Genomic DNA, 21,935 nt, shown 5'->3' with positions numbered 1-21,935 from the left:
ATTCAAGTGAATGGGATAAAAGTCATTTCAAAATCAAATAACAAAACATGTCACTTAAGTAATTTTTAATTACACAATTAATGGAAAAAAGTTTAGGGGTTTTCATCCGACTTTACCTATAGATAAGTTCATATAGATCTTACCTAATTAGAACTATTTAATATATATTGATTTACAAGAGTGGCAGATAGAGTGCCTTTATATTTAACACTTTCTTGTGCACGATAATATCTCCTTAGTAGGGGGATAGAAAATGTTATGAATGTCCGTGACTGGGTGGGAAACATCGTCCTAATATTTGAGCCATATTTTTTATTAAACCATATTTTTTTATACAATTTCACAAATATATTTTTTTGATGAAAATAGTTCTTTAATAAAATCTAGAACGTAATGGCGAACAAAGCGCTTCTCATTCATTATTAACGGTTATCGATTGTGAACATTCGTAGCTTTAACTTCAAACAAAGAGTTGATATGTATGTACAATGTACATGTAACATTTAACCAGTGAATATTTTAAATGTTTCAGGGCCGATTTTTAATCGCTAGTATTTTTTACCGTAACATTTACGTTCTGTTAGTTTTCCCTTACAAAATGTATCAAATTGTCAAATAAGTTTATAGAATGACCACATTACGATAGAATATTTTAAGATGTATTTCTATATGGTTTTTACTTTATAATATTTTAAGATTATGAGACAATAAAAGATTTTTACATTAAAAATATTTTTTATAAATTTTACTTTTTTTTTTTTATTATCTAAAACGTCATAAAAGTGTCAATTCGCTTGAATCCACTATTTAACACATTTGTGGTTTTTTTTTAAGATTTACCAAACGAATGGCTATATCGGCCCATTACTATTATTATTCGTTTATTAAATATTTAATACTTAAAGTGTTTATTAATTCAAGGTCCTACAAAACCGAGTGACTGGTTTGACTGAGAGATCAATAATAATTGAGTCTCGTATCACAAACTTTTTGCTTGCAAGTTAATTATGAATATATACTAAAACGATATTGAATTATTTATGACTAGCATACATATAACAACTATTTAACTAATTATAACTTTAACATGTTATGAAAACTAAATAAAAAACAACAAACGCCTTATGAGCGAGCAAATAACATCCAATTTGTTACAAATTCGACATCTTGGCACGTTTGCGCTAATATGGTGGCAATGTTTATATTCTATATAAAAGAACCAACAATTTCTCAATATAATACTTGGTCACCAAAGTTGGTTTACGACGCTAAAGTATTTTTGTGAAGTCGGAGCTCGTAGCGTTTCGCCGGACTCTTAAGAATTAATTATGCACATAGACTTATCTTCATCGGCGTTTGCATACTATGCATCATTATATATTATAACAATCATACACAAATAGGTATACATATATATGTCGAAGAAACATCGTTCTTGTTGACATCGTCGTCAATGGTTAATTGGTTACGGGCTTAGTAGGCGTCATTAGGGTAAAGAACAAGCATAAAACACAACTATCACATTTTTACAGTATTTTTTTATTTATAATTAAAATAAAATCAACAAATATACACTTTAAAAAGTAACAACACCGAGCAGCGGGTTCAGGACACCGATCTGACCTTTATAGGCAGTCTTTTAAACTTTTCAAGATCCAACTCGATCTATCCCTTTTTCTAATCAAACAAAATGTGTCCGTCAAAACTTTCTCCAGTCTCCACCTCTGTCAACCAGATGGCGCCTCGACCCCGTTCGAGGCAAATGCTTCGCTCTGCTTGGTCGTTACAAGAAATACAATATTCATAAGTTTTATAAAATTAGTATGGTTTATAACTTCTAAAAAACAAATCAAATATAATTATCTCAAGAATTTTAAAAGATATTAAAATGTAAACAAATAATATTGTGTGTTATATACGCAAACATCAATCAACCCGACTCACAGCTTACTCATATATTATATAAATATATAGAACTCATGATATGATACAACTCATTCTTATGTTTAAAAGAGTGTTCAATTTACTTTTAATAAAGAATTTGTCAAATATCAGTACTATTTATTTATATCTATAGATTCTATGCAAAAGAGACCATACTTTTACATTTATTGTTTAATGAACTGATACACATTTGATTCACAATCCCTTTAAAAAGACTCGTGAAAACGGCTTATCACAAGCGATCTTAATATTAAAAATAAATAATACTATGATTAATATCTATAAAAACCCACATATGGTTGAACAGAAATAAGGCAGTATAATAAAAAAATATATGTTCAATAAGTCGTAGTTTCTATATTATAATTTCGTTTAAAATTAGAGTCTATAATTATTCAAATGTCACATGCCTTATTAAATGGACAAAGTAGGTTACAGCTAATAGCTCCGCGACGGAAAGTATAAAAAAGTACATCATTAACTATTAAAAGTGATAAAAATAACGAAGTATCTTTTTTATTTATTGAATAATATTAGATATTTTATTTACTAATCCTTCTCCTGACCAAATCGGTCATCGGTCTGCCATTCTAGACGAATCAATTGTTAATGAACTAAAATAAAAAAATGAGTTTAAGCGTAAAACACAAATACACTTCATATTCTTCTCATCAATCCTCTTCCATCATCGTATTGCGTTCCTCTCATAATCCGGAACGGTAACCCCAAACGACTTAAAACAAATCAGGTACAGGACTACGTGATTCTTGAGGCACGGTTATACTCCTAACTACTACTTTATTACTGAAACTATTTAACAGAAAAAGCCAAAATTGTCCCGAACTAACATCGGACCAACACGAAAAACATCGACTTCTGCAGCTGCAATCCATGGCAAAGTGCCAAATGGAAGTCCTAACTCCATCATCGCACTGGCCACCGGATCTAAGATACAATCTCTAGTTACTATGGCTGTCTCGCTTCTCCTTTAGAACAAAACCATGTCAAGTACTAAATGGTAGAGTCGCAATCGTAAAAAATAAAATAAATGGTGTACGCGAAATAAAATAAAGGATAAAAAGGTTTGAAGGAGAATAAATGATGCAAAATAGGGTCTGAGTTTCGATTTACTTACAAGATTAGATCTGACCCTTGTGTTACAAGAGTACTTACTAATATAAGTATCGTAACGACGGTATTTTAATATATACCAACCAAAGGTTGTCAAACTTCTTTCAATTTAAATGTTATTAAAAACTAAACTCCTTGGAAAGGCTGTTACGCAACGATATTGTACCAACTTGACTTTATAATCAGAGTAATATCATAAATACGTAAGTTTCGTATGTTTACTTAAGTTGTGTAGTTTTTCGCCTAACAACGACTAATCCGATTATATTTAACAATATGTTTTGTTAAATTTTGTTATAATTATGGTTACGTTGTCGGAGAGAAATTTGTCGGTCCGAGCGCTTTCGAAAGAAACCTCGCCCAAACTATTTTCGATACACAAAAACTTAACATAAGCTTATTAAAAAATTTTTAATTTTTATATATAACTTACAGTACATATTGTTATGCTTTAAAATGAGAAAGAAATAATGACAAAAGTAGTTCAGTTTAACTATCACTATACCCTGTACAAGATAGCTTGATCTTTTTGACAGATGTAAATTTTTCTGATCGACGTAACTTTGCAATGTTTTTAAAAATTGTAAAAATATTTAAAAAAATACATTTAAAACAAGAGTTTCTAAAGATTCAAGCGTTATCCGAAATTTTTAAGACATTTTCTATTATATATTATTGCTTCAAAGTAAAATTAAAATAGAAACACTGAAAATAATAAACGCTTGTACAATGTTACATCTGTCGGACGGTAGGGATGCGAATAAAAGGCAGTAACTGCTACAAATATCGATTACAAAAATCCTTATTAAAGATCATTGTTAACTTGGTGGTAGGACTTTGTGCAAGCCCGTCTGGGTAGGTACCACCCACTCATCAGATATTCTACCGCCAAATAACAGTACACTGTATTGTTGTGTTCCGGTTAGAAGGGTGAGTGAGCCAGTGTAATCACAGGCACAAGGGAGATAACATCTTAGTTCCCAAGGTTGGTGGCGCATAGGTGATGTAAGGAATGGTTAATATTTCTTACAGCGCATTTTTCTATGGGCGGTGGTGACCACTTACCATCAGGTGGCCCATATGCTCGTCCGCCAACCAATACCATAAAAAAAAAGTTATTGTTACGAACGGGGGTCCTTTTGGTTAAGGTCTCTTTAGTTGGTATAACTATTTAAAAAAAAATGAATTCTAATTTGAATTACGCATTCCATCGCTCCATCAACTGATATATATCTTATATTTTCTTTTTCTCATCACTAACCCATCTGTCAAATAGATCAAGCTAACTTGAACAGGGTATAAGTATTCATATCTATCAAAATAAATAGCATACAATTAAGACTTGAACGTCAATGCCCTAAAATTACCGCGATCTATCAAAACGTCATTTGTAAAGTACGACTGCCAAAGAAAATTAATAGTCCACTTTCAAAAATTTAAAAACATTTATTTCTGGAATATATTTAAAAAAATATATCCAATTCGAAGTTAAGATGTGTATTCGGAGTTCAGAATTATTCTTATTTGTTTTAATACATGGTAATTTGAATCGGTACTTTCCGAAATATTTAAATAAACGCGTAAAAAAATCGTGGTTAGTATACGAATAAGCACAGAACGAGCGGTTAGATCGACCGGCAAAGGTTATCATCTCATTGGGAAAAACATCTCGTGATTAAAACCTTATTTCCCAGTTCGAAGACGAGACGAGCCGATAGTCTGATGTAAAGAAAGTACTCGGTTTTTTTCGATACTTTGGGGTTTCTACATTTCACACCGAAAAAAATTACTTTTAATTTAATACTATATTGTAACGATTAAAATTTATTTCAATGAAATCGTACTTCATTAATATATATTCAATTTAAAACGTTTCCAATAATTATATTTGTATAATTTAATAAAACTCATTACGGATTTATTTATGACGCACAGAAATTTATAATACATCAATTTATTTTAAATTCAATATTATTATATTAATCTTTTATTGTTTATTGTTGTATATTTTTTGCAATAAATATTATTATTATTATTATTCCATAATATGTATTTATAAGTGTAAATCGTTCATTCGTTCATTAAAAATGACATAAATCTTACTATAAGTTATAGCGGAGAACACAAATAGGTATTTTGTACAAAATAAATGGTAGTCTGCACCTGTCTTATGAAAATAGACCAGGGGCATATTGAAGAAACAATATTTAAATTTAATAAGAATCACTGAGCACGGGATAAGCTGTTTACATAAATTCGACAGTTGTGCTCGCCCAAATTTATACCCGAAGTTGTGAGTAAAGGTCAATGTCTGTCTAATAATATTGGCTTGTTGAGCCCAAATATCATATATACAAATGTCTGTTGACCTAAGTTGACTCTGATTCATAATTCTAAATTTTCTCAATACAATTTTAAAATGATGAAGGAAGGATTTTTCAAAATTCATCTCCTAAATTGGTTAATTTTTTATTTCTAATCAGACTTTCACCCTCGACTTCACTTTCAAATTCTGTACAGAAATTCGGTATTTAAGTTATTATTAATATGTTTGAACATGATATATTCAGTTGCTAGAGCTTTTTTGGAAATATTTCCTTGAGAGTGTAAAATTGGGGATGAAAATTTGTATAAAAATTCGTTGTCCTGGAGAGTTAGAAATACGGAATTATGTATTTATGCTTCTTCGTATGAGTTAAAAAGTTTTTGAAACTTCATCACCTGAGAGGGTGAAATTTATATGTTATAAAAGGTAAGTTGGACCAAATAGCAAAGGAAAAATAAGTTTTAATGTTGTCTTAGATTTTCGCGATTATTACACATTGAAATAAAACTAGTTTTTTAACGGATTTAATCGCGTATATTAATTATTTTATTTTAACATCCCGACGTTTTGAGCACTTTGCAGTGTTCGTGGTCACGGGCACAGTCTGAGTAAAAAACTAGTTTTATTTCAAAATAAGTTTTATTTGTTGTGTATAATAAATACAAAAAACATTGTTATAATACGTATAATAAAAAATAAAAAAATTGTTTGTAAAAATAACTTTATCTATCTTTTCTTTTTGCTTATTTTTAAGTAAAAACTTCGTTGCCTTATCTATATCTATATTATAGATATCAATTGTCACGGACTTTTATTTACACATCGAAATGTACAAATCTTATGTGCAGTTCGGTGTATAGTTTTTTTTTTCTCATCCGAATTTAAATCGGAAAAAAATAAAAGAATAAAACTTACATTTTTGTTTTATAATATTTTAATAAACTAATTAATAACTACCCTATTATAATTTGTTTTTTATAAATTAAATTTATTACATAAAAGCGGTTTATACTTCTTTACTAAAAACCATTGTTACATGAATGTTTTAAAGTCACGTGACCGGTTCGTGTCAGCTGTAACTAAGCTAACTAAATGAAAAGTCGTTGCCCTAACAACCTTTCTCTTTGAAGGGTTTTGATATAATTATGTAATTGTAAATGTATATTATTATTAAGAAAGTATGGTTTGTAATAATTTTATTACATATATGTATGTTGTATTTATAATAATAATAATGTCTCGAATAATTATCGGGTTTTCATCGAGAATTTCTCAGACAGATTCGGAAATTGATAGTGCCTACGCTCCCGTGTCTCGTAAATCACGTAATCGGTTGGTCCTGTGTTCCCTGGGATCATGTCAAATAATCTTGCAATCGTTTTTTTTTTTTTACCACCGCCCATAGACAAAGGTGCTGTAAGAAATATTAACCATTGCTTGCCTATGGACGCCACCAACCTTGGGAACTAAGATGTTATCTCCCTTGTGCCTGTGATTACACTGGCTCATTTACTCTTCTAACCGGAACACAACAATACCGAGTACTGTTATTTAGCGGTAGAATATCTGATGAGTGGATGGTACCTACCCAGACGGGCTTGCACATAGCCCTACCACCAAGTAATTTGGGAAGACCAATAAATATTACACTTGTTCACTATGAATGGGCGTCGTGGTTGACAAAGATCAGGTGAACCGTTAGTTTACCAAACCATAATCAATTCTAAGAGAGTGGTGATTCTGTTCAGTACGAATTCTAATTAATATCATAAATGAGAATGTTGATTGTTTATTTGTAACGCTTTGATTTCTTAAGTGATACGACCACATTATTAATTTCAGACGCGGGCAAAGCCATAGGAGAAAGCTAGTAAATTACTTTTCACTCACAACTCTGCCTTTAAAAGGACGTCTTAGCACCACATCACACCAAATGGCAGTCAATCAAAAAACAATTAATTTAACAGTCTCACGGTACACTGGTAAATTGATATTGTGCCTACATCTTCACTGGCTCGCCCTTTTAATAGAAACACAGGCATAAAAAGTTTTGAAGCGAGGTTGAATAACTGAATAATCGTTTCAGACATTAATACTGTTCATGAAAATGATGATGAGTCATAGATAGATAGGCCCCTAATGTGTTTGCATTACCGAGTTTTACTAACTAACTTATATACTAGTTATTCAGCGCGACTCGTTCCGCATCTCACTTAGTCGCAAATACCGTAATTTACATATCGTTACTTGATACGGACAAATTCATCGTCCTAGGTTGTAAGTCCTAGTTCCCAGGTCCTCGTTTGTCTATTGGCTAGGTGATGAGATTGCAGATCTCGTGTTTCTGGATTTTTCTTGCAGGAAATACGAGTACTTTACTCGAATTTTGGACCTGGAGTAATTCTTACGCCTGGGAAAGCACGTAAGTCATAGGCTTGCACCTGATCCCACAAAGTAGGCTATTCTCCGTCTAATAAGGCTGTGACCGAATTCGGTCAGGAGACCGAATATTCCAAATTTCGTTACAGAGCTATTTTCGCATTTATAATATTAGTATATATGTTGCTAACTTATTATTGTGAGGTCCTAAGTATACCAAAGAATAGAATATTACTGATAGAAGAATACAGCGATTATCTGAACTAAGAGTTTTGTTAATTGTGTGTCTATGAAAGTACAATTTAATCACATTGACTGTCCGTGCATATCATGAAACTGGCTTATTTATTATTGGTTAACTTTTCGATGTTTCTTGGGCTACACGTGTAAGCAGAAGTTTTTTGGATATACATCCAAAAAACACATCGGACATCGAAATAGTAAAAATAAAATATAAATATCCCATTGAAACTTTTGTTTATTTTTATTTTTTTATGATCGTACAAAATCTAACATTTAACAAATAACGAGCTTCATTAAATCAACGTAACTATAGCGTTTTTCTTGCACAGAAGGCAACATATTTGTAGACGTCAATTTAATTGAATCTTAAATGAGATGTTTCTCAATTTCAAGCTAAAACTCAGCGCATCTCAGAAAATCATCTATATCGCTTCCTTTTAAAATGCATAACACTTGTCCTTCGTTACTCTTCACTATTCACTTCGTATCTCACTTGTGAAATTTTCTGAACCAACTCAATGTGCTACGTCATTTTTAAGTGTACTTATTGTATAAATTTTATATTCGTTATATTCGATGTCACATTATTTTATTTCCACAATAATAATGATTTAAAACCTCTACTCAAAATTAGATATAAAAACATTCGTTAACGTTAACGTTAAAAATATACTTTATTATATAGAATAGGATACTGGGGTTACACAATTAAATTAAATATTATGTTATAACCATTTCTTACAGAATAGTTCTGGAGGTTACCTTACTGGTATTTAGAAAAAATATGAAAATCACATACCAAAATATAAATATGTGTTACAAGACTAGCCCTAGCCACCAATACGGTGCTACGTCATAGGATATCATAATTAATAATATCATTAATAATGTCACATTATTATTACATATTATTACAATTATTATTGTAATTAATTGATCAATAATTTGTACAACTTTAGTTGATATTATTTTATAACATTTAATACTGGCATGTAACACTGTTTCTTATTTTAAAAGTGATTGAGCTGTCATAAGGAAAACAATTGGATGATTGTGAGCATTGTAAGAATATAGAGAGAGATTGAAACATATGTCTACTGAAATTACATATGTCTTATTTGAATAATTAGTTCACTAAAATATACACTTACATCATAATACAAACATAAATATAATCAAATCCTTTCCGTATATTCTGCAAACAATGTTCTCGAATTGTCTCACTTTCCTTTTATGAAAAATATGTGCATATTTCGAAGATAAAACGATATCTTGGGCCTTCCCAAACTACCCTTGAGACTTTGATCCCTAAGAACGTACGCCAATTTTCCTTTCTTTTTATGCAACACTCACTCTAACCACTCTCGGAATACAGGCTATTTTAGTATGTTTTACTCGAAATATGTGGATATTTGCCTCATTGTATGGGTTTACAATTTAACGTAAATCTATTTTTGTATTCGCTTTATTTATAGCGAACATAAAAATTCCAAACATTTGCAGATATTTCGTCGTGTCATTGAACTTAGTTTTGTGTTACACAATTTTATTCTTGTTCATTGGTTTTAATTAGATACAGATTTTTTAATGGAATACATTTTTTGCAACTTAAGGTTTAAATAGATATTAATAAAACTAGTATTTTTACATAAAAAAATCGATCCAAAATATTTATAAGAAATAAAATAAAATTGACTTTTATTTATTAAATAATATTTTTTAAAAGTCATTATTTATAATCTATATTAATCTAACAAAGATTTATTTATCACATATTTAAAAAAGGGCCATTCTGTTATATTACTGTATAATAATTTTAGAACCAGAAGTAGGAATAACTAAAAGAAAAAAAAACAAATAGGCTAACCTCTACAACAATGACCTTTAATTTACAATAACAATCAATCTACCACAAAAAAAAAAATCATTTAATCTACAAGTCAAATAACTATCAATAATCATACTACACAGTCAAAATGATAATCGCCATCCAATGTGTCTGCCGCCAAAAAACTCCCGCCTTTTCTTTTTTTAAAGGGTATTTGTTTGACGTGACGCAGATGTCGCTCGGCTAAGATGTTTATTCCAACAATATATATATGCAAAATTTAAAAAAGGAACATCTTCGAGTTAAACACAGAATATATAGTCAAAATGATAGAAAAATTATTTGACGATAATTTTACTACATAAAATATAATTACGAAAACGAAAAACAAATTTTTGTTAGAACAAGAGAAAGAACAAAACAAATGGAGTTGACACTAGGGGAACTAAATGAGAGAAGAATGAATGTATGTTTTTTATACGGCTATGACGGCAACTTAAAATTGGAAATCCGAAAACTTCAGGTGAGTTGGAAGGTCACAGATCTCCATGTCATTTATTTTAATATTATAAATGCGAAAGTAACTTTGTTTTTTGTATTTATATATACGAAGTTTCTGTCTGACTGTCTGTTGTGGCTCTTTCACGGCCTAACCACTGAATCGAATTTGATGAAATTTAATATGAAGATTGCTTACATTCCAAGGAAAGTCAAACTATTTTTTCATACCTAATACCTAACAACCAACGTAAGATATTTTCCTTAAAATAATATAGACATCAGCTGTGGGTTGTGTAAATAATAAATGTTTACGTGCGAAAGTCTAAAGTTATTAATTTATAGCCGTAGAAGTTATGATTTAAATGAAAAGTTGTATATTTTCAATTATTCCTATGAAATGTTAAATTTAACTAAATAAATATTATGTTATATATATTATGTTTAACAAACCAGACAACATAGCTAGCTAATAAAACAACAGTAATTATAATAAAACAATGAATCGTTAACTTTGTACTTAAAGTAAATATATTTGTATATTACAAGCTGAACCTGCGGCTTTACCCGCGCAAGATTTATACAACCTTGTCGTCCTTCAGTCCTTTCTCGAAACTCAAACTATCATTATATTTTTACATTACATTTACATTAGCAGCCTGTAAATTTCCCATTTCTGGGCTAAGGCCTCCTCTCCCTTTGAGAAGGTTTGGAGCATATTCCACCACGCTGCTCCAATGCGGGTTGGTGGAATACACATGTGGCATAATTACGTTGAAATTAGACACATGCAGGTTTCCTCACAATGTTTTCCTTCACCGCCGAGCACGAGATGAATTATAAACACAAATTAAGCATATGAAAATTCAGTGGTGCCTGCCTGGTATGACCCGAAATCATCGGTTAAGATGCACGCGTTCTAATCACTGGGACATCTCGGCTCTCAAACTATCTCCATAACAAATTTAATCTAACTCTCTAATCTAACTCGGTACAACAGCTTAAGCGTTAAGAGGTAACAGTTACTTGCGTATAAACTGCAAGAATGACTAAGTCAGATCATTACATGTTTTAACGTATCATTAAATCATTAATGCATGATAACTTAAATAGATTTCTAAGTAGACTTTAATCCAATGTTTCAGGTTAAAATAAGGACTGTTTCTTTTCAAATGTTAAATTTGTGTTTACAATTCATCTCGTGCTCAGCGGTAAAATATCACGCCGTAAGGAAATCTCTATGTGTCTGATAAAAATCTGAATTTCGCTTACCCTGAATACCACATAAACGGAAATAAATCCTTAACACAACAATGTACCATTTAAATTTAAATATATATATATATATGTCGTATGTTATATTTCAGTCAGTTATTTAAAGTTCATTTATCTGTCTGTGTGTGTAATTTATTTTTCCTTTTTGAGTGTTATGTATTTGATGCTAAGTTCTCTTTAGATATGATTTCTGTATCAATTGTTTTTTTTTTGTTTCATAAAGTTTTAAATAAATAGTAATTGCACATTTTGTCTGATTTTCATTCTCTCAATGATTAATAGAGGTTTCTTGGAAGATGTTACTATAAGTGACCATAGCGTGTTTTTTTAATATACTTGTTTATTTATAGCATATTTTCTATGCAATATAATTAAAAAAAAAATGCTACAAATAAAACTTGTTGAAAATTTATCTTGATTTCAAGAGAATTATAATGAAAACGTTTTTAGGATTTATATCATGATTCTGCTTTTGAAAATAGAACGAGATAAAAAAAAATGCGTTTGAAATTTTACCTGTATTTCAGAAATCCTCGGATATTCGTAATTGTTTCTAAATGCGCGATCATTATGTCCAACCACAGTGCGTGCCGTTTCCATAGATTTCGAAATCAAATTAATCAAAGGAGCTTATCACGTTCATCTCACTCGTCCTAACGACTACTGTAATCATTCTATTCAACAGCAGCCACCAAAACTAACGAGGAATTGGTCTAATGGCTACTGGTATTCTTCTATTCGCTCAAAAATAAAAACATACTTTAAAGAAATTTAACGTCCAGTAAACATCCAGTAAATGTATATATATGTATATATATATATATATATATATATATATATATATATATATATATATATATATATATATATGGATTTCATCAGATAAATCCAGTCCCTGGGTGTTTTTCTTCACGGCTAAGAGGGAGATATTGTGCTTACAATTAAAAAATAGAAACTTTAATTCGAACTTCGATCTTCGATCGAACTTAGCCCTTATAGTACATACACACCAACATTTTTTTTAATTAAAAAAGACACTCCTCACTGTCATTATTAAATCCAGTAAGTTCTCATCAACTATGCTTTCTTTACGATATAAAACCTTTTCACTTAAACCTTGAACTAACTAGGACACGTCTTGTGGAAATGTGTGGTCAAACACAGATGCATTTTTATAGTCTCATTGGTCAAATCCGACACAATTGATGAGAGATCAGGTGTATAATCATCAGGTACGCTTTCCGTTATTAGTATATTGTATAAATTTCAAACTGTATTTACGTAGAGAACATCTAATAGTAATGAAAATTGTTTTTGGTTAAATAATTTGTAAGCTACAAACGTAGATCGCAACCATGACAATGTTTTAATATTTCTAAACTATCGTGGACCCATTAACACAATTTTCATATTTACACCAGTGACCCCGCATTTTTTCCCTGACATTTCCATAGAAATTGTAACACGCGTGGCTCGCGTTTAGTTTCCACAATGTCACTGGATTCTTTATGTGGACCCACCAGCTCGTGGCAATGCATTCATATGTTAATATAATGTAAATACAATAGCAAAAGGCCAACTACTTTTTATACAGTGATAAAAGTACTTTTTGAATATGGTAATTTTAAAAAAAACATTACAGCTATTAAGAAAATAGTACGCAAATTAAGGTGACAATTTTATCTTATTGTTGCACAGCGAGCTTGCGGAGATAAGACCATTTATAACGGACGGAACGTGAAAATTGCTCGCAATCTACTTCTTGACGTCACAACCTTGTCTTTTCAAATAAATAATTTACTTGAAATGACTAAATTCATTAATAAATGATAGAAGATATACCATACAATTAATAAATTATGTTTATACAGATAAATTACACAAAAACTACGAATGTATTCAAGAAACGTTTTATATATAGTAGAAATGATAACCGTTCTATTATGTTTCTTGGTAGTTTTTTAGAATGGGCATATTGTTGTGCGGTCGTAACTTACATATATATATATATATATATATATGGATTTCATCAGATAAATCCAGTCCCTGGGTGTTTTTCTTCACGGCTAAGAGGGAGATATTGTGCTTACAATTAAAAAATAGAAACTTTAATTCGAACTTCGATCTTCGATCGAACTTAGCCCTTATAGTACATACACACCAACATTTTTTTTAATTAAAAAAGACACTCCTCACTGTCATTATTAAATCCAGTAAGTTCTCATCAACTATGCTTTCTTTACGATATAAAACCTTTTCACTTAAACCTTGAACTAACTAGGACACGTCTTGTGGAAATGTGTGGTCAAACACAGATGCATTTTTATAGTCTCATTGGTCAAATCCGACACAATTGATGAGAGATCAGGTGTATAATCATCAGGTACGCTTTCCGTTATTAGTATATTGTATAAATTTCAAACTGTATTTACGTAGAGAACATCTAATAGTAATGAAAATTGTTTTTGGTTAAATAATTTGTAAGCTACAAACGTAGATCGCAACCATGACAATGTTTTAATATTTCTAAACTATCGTGGACCCATTAACACAATTTTCATATTTACACCAGTGACCCCGCATTTTTTCCCTGACATTTCCATAGAAATTGTAACACGCGTGGCTCGCGTTTAGTTTCCACAATGTCACTGGATTCTTTATGTGGACCCACCAGCTCGTGGCAATGCATTCATATGTTAATATAATGTAAATACAATAGCAAAAGGCCAACTACTTTTTATACAGTGATAAAAGTACTTTTTGAATATGGTAATTTTAAAAAAAACATTACAGCTATTAAGAAAATAGTACGCAAATTAAGGTGACAATTTTATCTTATTGTTGCACAGCGAGCTTGCGGAGATAAGACCATTTATAACGGACGGAACGTGAAAATTGCTCGCAATCTACTTCTTGACGTCACAACCTTGTCTTTTCAAATAAATAATTTACTTGAAATGACTAAATTCATTAATAAATGATAGAAGATATACCATACAATTAATAAATTATGTTTATACAGATAAATTACACAAAAACTACGAATGTATTCAAGAAACGTTTTATATATAGTAGAAATGATAACCGTTCTATTATGTTTCTTGGTAGTTTTTTAGAATGGGCATATTGTTGTGCGGTCGTAACTTACATCAATATATAAACATGTATACAGCTATACAAAATTTATTCACTTCCCGATCGCAGTGCCCCAATTGTAAACTATTCAAGATCACACGTACCGTTTATACATACATAAATGTGTACATATAAGAAATGTATATAAAAAAAAACAGGAACATAAAAGGGTAAAAGGTAAGCGGCTGTCTCGGCACGAAATAAACCCTAATCAGACAAATAGCTCCACTACTTGGCACATATTAGAATTCTTTGTGGAAAAGTATTTCGAGGTATTTTTGTCATCAAAGAACAAGTCTAGTTAACAAAAACCTTGTTCACCTTTGTTATATATGTTAAGGAGTAGGGTTGCGTCAGTTAAACCACGAGGCTAGTTACACACTGTTTTAATCGAGGCGTTGCACCGGCGGGGACGCAGCCACACGCACACACGTAAACGCTTTACTTAACTACATATATAACAATCCCTCCACCTATAGTAAAGAACAGTATCAATTACATAACTAAAGCTAATATAAAACTAAGAATGTTCTAGGATTACGCAAAGTGTTTAATTTAATAGTTTTTGATGCTCATAATTGCATGTCACTGAGTCACTCGATACTTATCGGGGTCAGTTCCCGTCTACGAGTGGACACTGGGGCGGGTGGAGGTGTTGCAAAGGTAGAATCGAATTCGTCACTGGCGCTCTCATCCTCTGCCTTCTCCCTCCCGGGATCCTGCGAAGGAGTTGAAGACGCAGATGCAGGAACCATTGACTGTATATCGGGAACGACATCGGGATTCCAAGCTGGTTGGTGATCCGGTCCCGTTGTAGACGTGCGTGCCCTTATCTGGTCCACGTGTCGAGTTACTTCGCGGTTTAATTCTGGTATGAAAACCTTAAACATTACGCTTCCGATTTTTTCTCTAATGAGGCCCTTAATCCAGCAAAATTTTTTATTTTCTGAGTTTTTTGTAGTCCACACTAATTCATTCCTTTTAAATTCTTTTCTTTGCTTCCCTTTGTAGCTTTTACCCTGCAAGCACTGTTGCCTTTCTATAGTTTGAGTTAGGTCTAAGGGTGAAGAAGACGGACTTACATCAATAGGGTTTATGAGATCTAACCTCGAGCGTAATGGCTTGCCGTACAACAATTCCGCCGGCGATTTGCCAGTGGTACTATTTTTAGAATTTCTATAATCAAATAAAAATTTTAAAATCTGATCAGTTACATTTTTTTTATTTTTATTAGTCAACATTATAGCTTGTAACCCTTTTTTTATTATTTTAACAAAACTTTCGGCTTGGCCGTTGCTTACCGGGTGGTACGGAGGTGAAAACACGTGTTTAATACCGTTCGATAAACAGAAATCTTTAAAATCTTGTGAAGTGAATGAAGTGCCGTTGTCAGTTACTAAAGTATGAGGTATCCCTACCCGGGCCATAAAATCATACAGTTTCGATACAACAGCTTTAGTTCCGTAAAAATTCATCATCGTATAGCACTCCACCCACTTACTGTACGCATCTACTATTATCAAGAACATTTGATTATTGAACGGACCCAAAAAATCTAGGTGAACACGATAGAAGGGATGAGGCGGGTAAGGCCACGGTGCGAGCGGCGCGTGCGGCGGCCGAGGCCGTAAGGCCGCACACACCGAGCATGCCGCCGCTAGCCTTTCTATTACCCCGTCTATGCCGGGGAACCAAAACCTTTTACGTGCCTCAGCTTTCATTTTAACTACGCCGAAATGTGAGCTATGTAATTCCTTACATATGGTATCTCTTAAGGAGGTCGGTATGACAACCTTGTGACCTCGCAATAAAATTCCTTTTTCAAAAGATAATTGTAATCTAACATTATAATACGGTTTTAATTGTAAATCCCTAACTTTTCTTGGCCAACCTTTAAAAATGTAAAACTTTACTTTGTTTAGAATAGCATCGTTATCGGTTTCGCGCTGCAAATCGTATGACGTCACCGGCAGGCTTCCGTCGAGCACAAAATGCACGTATGTCGCGTGGTCATCCTCGCTTTCATCTGTAAGCGTCCGCACACGGTGAACCGCTTCCCGAGTACCCCGCCTCCCGACGCCCGTCGTATTGCCCGTATCGAGTACTGCTCGCGATAAAAAATCTGCACTGTTATCACTACTCTTAACGTATTCGATACGATAATTGTATGCTGACAGAAATATAGCGTATCTTTGAAGTCTGTTTGCGGACACTTCGGGAATGCCTCGGTAAGGCCCGAATATAGTCAAAAGCGGTTTATGGTCCGTTCGTAAAATAAAGGGAATCGATCTACCGTACAGGTATTGGTGGAATCGGCGAACACCAAATATAATCGCGGTTGCTTCTTTCTGTATCTGCGCGTATTTTTTCTCAGCTGCATTGAGAGTCCGAGACGCATATGATACGGGTCTCTCAATCCCGTCTTGCCCGATCTGTGATAACACGGCGCCTAATCCCACTGGTGACGCATCGACGGTTAATATTAAAGTCGCATGTGGGTCAAAGTGCGCTAAGTATTTATCGGTAGCCATAAGTTTTTTTATTTTATTAAAAGCGTCTTCGTGTATTGACGTCCATTCCCATTTTACATTTTTATGTAGTAAGTTATATAATGGGTATAAAATTGACGCCGCTTCTGGTATAAAGTTCCGGTAATAGTTTGTTAGACCTAAAAAAGATTGTAATTGTGTGACATTTTCTGGTTTGGAGACCTCAAGAATGGCCTTGACCTTATCTGGAGATTTACGCACGCCATTCTTATCGATGATGTGACCTAAGTAGCATAGCTCGTGCTTAAAAAATTCGCATTTTGAAGCTTGTATAGTTAACCCTGCGTCTTCTAGGCGTTGTAATACAGCTGTTAAACGTTGTTTATGCTGTTCCGCATCTCGTCCGGTACATAAAACGTCGTCAAGTAAGAATACTACGCCTTCTAGCCCTGCTAATAAACATTCCATCGCACGTTGGAAAATAGCTGGCGCCGACGACAGACCGAACACTAGCCTAGTATATTTAAACAATCCGCGATGTGTATTTATGCATGTGAGGGCTTGTGATGGTTCATTTAAAATGAATTGATTGTACGCCATCGATAAATCTATTTTACTAAACTGAACACCCCCATTAAGTTTAGCGAACAGGTCTTTAATAGTCGGTAAGGGATATTGGTCAATAATTAACTGTTTATTAATTGTAACTGAATAATCAGCGCATAAGCGGAGCTTCCCGTCTTTTTTTAAAACCGGGACGATTGGGGACGCGTATTCCGAATGCTCCACAGGCTTTAATACGCCTAAGTTCACTAAATGATCTAGCTCTTTATCGATTTTCAGCCTTAAAGCGTAAGGCACCGGTCTAGCTTTATGAAATATTGGCTTTGAATCCGGTTTTAACCGTAACTCAACTGTATATTTATTAAATGCACCTAACTGACCGGAAAACGTTTTAGGAAATTTTTTAATTAATCCCTGCAGAACCGGACTATTTCCCGATGAGTCATTTATATACAACGTATTTATCGCTGGTGCGAGTTCTAATTTAAAATTATGGATAAAATCTCGTCCCAAGAGGGGCGGGCCACCACTCCGCACAACAAACACGTCAAGGTCGTGCACACTCCCAGAGTATGCAACCGGTAAACGTACGACTCCGCAAGTTTCAAGCTTAGTACCAGTATAACCTAATAGTTTTTTATTGGTCGCTAACAACGGCACTTTAGGAAAATATTTTTTGTATGTGCTCTCCGAAATTACACTAACTGCCGAGCCACTATCTATTTCAAATTCTAAAAATAGGTCACCGATGTACACTTTTTCAGTCATAGGCTTGCCTGAGTCACACCTAATATTATAGAAAGACTCACCATCGTCTTCGTCACCCATGTTACCTTCCTCAACATATTTTACTTTATCGACCGTACACATTCTTCCTAAATGCCCCTTTTTACTACACTTTTTACACTTATAGTTTTTGAAACGACACTGAACTGATTTATGGTTTGTAAAACCACATACACTGCACTTTTCTTTTTTGGAGATTGCGAACACGCCATCTTGGCCTGCTGCAGTCACGACGGCCCCGCTGCCACCTGGCATCGCCACCGCCGACATGGCGGCCAAACGTGCACAACGCACGCTTTCCGCCAAATCCACTGCCTTTGCCAAAGTCATTTCCCGCTGATCTTGGGCAAATAACTTATCTCGTTCGTGTCCGGGTATCATGCCCATGATGAACCTATCTAGTAGGGCCTCTTCCAAGTTCTTAAAACCACAGTGTGCTGCCAAGCCTCTAATTCTGGCTGCCCATTGAGTGTGACTCTCGCCTGACTGCTGCATTGCCGAATAAAATATAGATTTTTCTGAGAACCCGATACGTTTAGGTGTGAAGTGATTATCGAGTAATCTCAGTATTTCCTCGTAGTCCACGTCTTCGGCCTTTCTAGGCAACGCCAGGTCACTAGCCAGTTTAAACGTAGATTCGCTTAGCGCGCTGAGTAAAATCGCCCTTCGTTTGACCTTTGATTTGTCCGTTTCATTTGTAATATCGTTTGCGATGAACCATTGATTTAAACGCGATTTGTAGCTATTCCACTCTTGCGAACTATGATCGAATGATGACAATATCCCAAACGATACTCCTGTCGACATTTTCGGGTATAATAATATGTATAATTTTAAATTATCTACGCGTGTTTCCGATCGTCGCCACTGTTATATATGTTAAGGAGTAGGGTTGCGTCAGTTAAACCACGAGGCTAGTTACACACTGTTTTAATCGAGGCGTTGCACCGGCGGGGACGCAGCCACACGCACACACGTAAACGCTTTACTTAACTACATATATAACAACCTTTTAATATGACAGTTTTAAGCGACAAAGTTTTAATTATTAATGCAATGTAATCATTTGTAACTATCCCACTAACTAAGTACCCCTTTGTATAATTAAAGTTGTTGAACGGGTGTTTTGTTAGACACTTATTTTTCCCTTTCTAACATTACAGTTTCCTATTCAAAAGACGAAGACACCGAGAAAAATGTAGCTTAAATGAAGTAATTTCACATGTATTAACGGCATAACAATTTACGGCTCTTACTTTTTTATTTTATGTTCATCTTGTTGATTCCTATGTCCAACGGAACTTAAAGATATCAACTTTATGAAGAGATAACGGGCAATAGCAATTTAAAGTAAAATTAATCGCCCCAAGAAGTTAATTTCTGTAAAACGTGAACGACAATTACCATCTTAGTTTTATCTTTTATGATAAAAACATTAATTAACTGAAATCAGTTTTAAATTCAAACGTTATTCAAACGGGACCATTCTGTTAACCGACGACAAAATGTTGTTAAAACTTTCAAATCTGTGATCACCCATTTCGGTCCCTTCGCTGTCATAACAAATTTGTTAGAACGGACAAATCATGCACAGTGACTTGAGGATTCATCGTACTTAACCTTTTTGTTATACGATTGGGGATAGGGTTACCAGGTCTTGAGCCCAAATATCCGGACAGAGATTAAAATTTTTTTTTATAGAAATAGGTAATAAAACATCTTTGTAATCTTATCTTATGTAAAACCAGCTTCTATGGATCATTTACCAGGAAATGTAAAGTTCATTTTTCTTCAGAATTGAACCATAAAACTCTTTTTAATTAAATGCTACCCCAAAAATTTTAGCTATGTCTGCTCAAATTTAAAAAGCAGCGTGTAGGCCGTGGACCAACTAATTTGCTGGAATACGCACCAAATAGCCTAACTATGTCCGGTTTTATCCGGACGCATGGCAAACCTAATTAGGGACCGTTCAATAGAAGGTTGTATGTATAAGTATCGAACCCGTGTCACAGATTTACTCTCTTGGCTTTGATTAATGGCTCTCTTAAGCAAAAGCGATTTTGCCAATCGAACGGTGTCGAACCAATTATTTACATCATATCAGATTTGGCTTTGATTTTACTCTTGAAGTTTTATATAAAATGACCGCAATTATAGAGTCAAAGTCAAAGTCAAAAATCTTTATTCAATATAGAAGTGTCTACACTTGCTTATTGATAGTCAAAAATCTACCACCGGTTCGGAATTTAGCACCTCAGACCTGAGAAGAACCTGCGAAAGAAACTCAGCGGGACATACATATTTTTTTTTTTTTACCATTTTGCATGTACAATGATAATTATATTATAGTTATTTGAAACAGCCTGGAGGCGATCATTTCATTCCCAAGGTGTGCAGTCAACTAAAAAGTCATTAGTGTCGTAATATCCTTTAGCACACAAACGCTCTTTAACGATTCTTACGAATTTTATAATTGAATAATTTTGAACGTTTTCTGGGATCCTGTTGTAAAAGCGTATACATTGCCCCAAAAAAGAATTACTAACCCTGTGTAATCGGGTACTTGGAGTAACAAGTTTATTCTTGTTCCTAGTGTTAATAGAATGTACGTCACAATTTCTGGGAAAATCATTTATGTTTTTGCGTACACTCATAACATTATCAAAAACAAATTGAGAAGCGACAGTCATTATTTTAATTTCTTTAAATTTACCTCTTAACGAATCTTTTGGGCCCAGGTTATAAATTGCACGAATAGCCCTCTTCATCAGTACAAAAATAGTATTAATGTCAGCTGCATTACCCCAAATGCAGCTGACATTAATACTATTTTTGTACTAATGTCAATATATATTTAATAATTAATTATAAAATATATTAATTGTATTATATATTAATTATTTATTGTATCCGCTAATTATTTTTTAAATTAACGACTGTCATACAACGCATAGACAGAACAGATGAGTATTAACGGAATGAAAATTTGCCCAGAAATAACTTCTGGAACGTAAGTGAACACTAAAAGAAGGATTTTTCAAATTCATCTCTTCAAGGGATTCAATACGGATACAATTTTGTATTGCGTTTAATTTGAGGTCATTTCTGATGTAAATGTTGATGGCAATCGGTATTTAATTTTTTGTGACTCAAAGACAGTTTCTAAAAATACTTTAAAGATTTCACCGAAATTTTGATTATACAAAAATAATAAATACAAATCGTTCATTATGAAGCTTAATGAGATTTTCTATAGAAATTTGTCTGTTTAAGAGGTATAAATACGGAATACTGTATTTATGCTCCTGGTAATCAGAAAAAAAAAACTGTTACA

At 33.2% G+C, this 21,935-nt stretch overlaps 1 protein-coding gene across 1 annotated transcript; it reads right to left on the bottom strand.

The window, feature by feature from the left end:
• Positions 1–15,352: 15,352 nt before the first annotated feature.
• On the bottom strand, positions 15,353–19,574 carry LOC125068328 (uncharacterized protein K02A2.6-like). Its single transcript, XM_047677432.1, has one exon. It carries the CDS (start codon positions 19,403–19,405, stop codon positions 15,353–15,355), a length of 4,053 nt encoding a protein of 1,350 aa, XP_047533388.1. The 5' UTR covers positions 19,406–19,574.
• Positions 19,575–21,935: the final 2,361 nt, after the last annotated feature.

The sequence above is a fragment of the Vanessa atalanta genome, chromosome 13 (genome assembly GCF_905147765.1).
Source record: "Vanessa atalanta chromosome 13, ilVanAtal1.2, whole genome shotgun sequence".
Taxonomy (NCBI): domain Eukaryota; kingdom Metazoa; phylum Arthropoda; class Insecta; order Lepidoptera; family Nymphalidae; genus Vanessa; species Vanessa atalanta.
Note: the sequence above shows the minus strand (reverse complement) of the source record. Positions and strands in the feature narration are given on the sequence as shown.

What these genes read in the sequence shown, in the direction of transcription:
- LOC125068328 (XM_047677432.1), bottom strand. Translation starts at nt 19,405, where the DNA reads ATGTCGACAGGAGTATCGTTTGGGATATTGTCATCATTCGATCATAGT.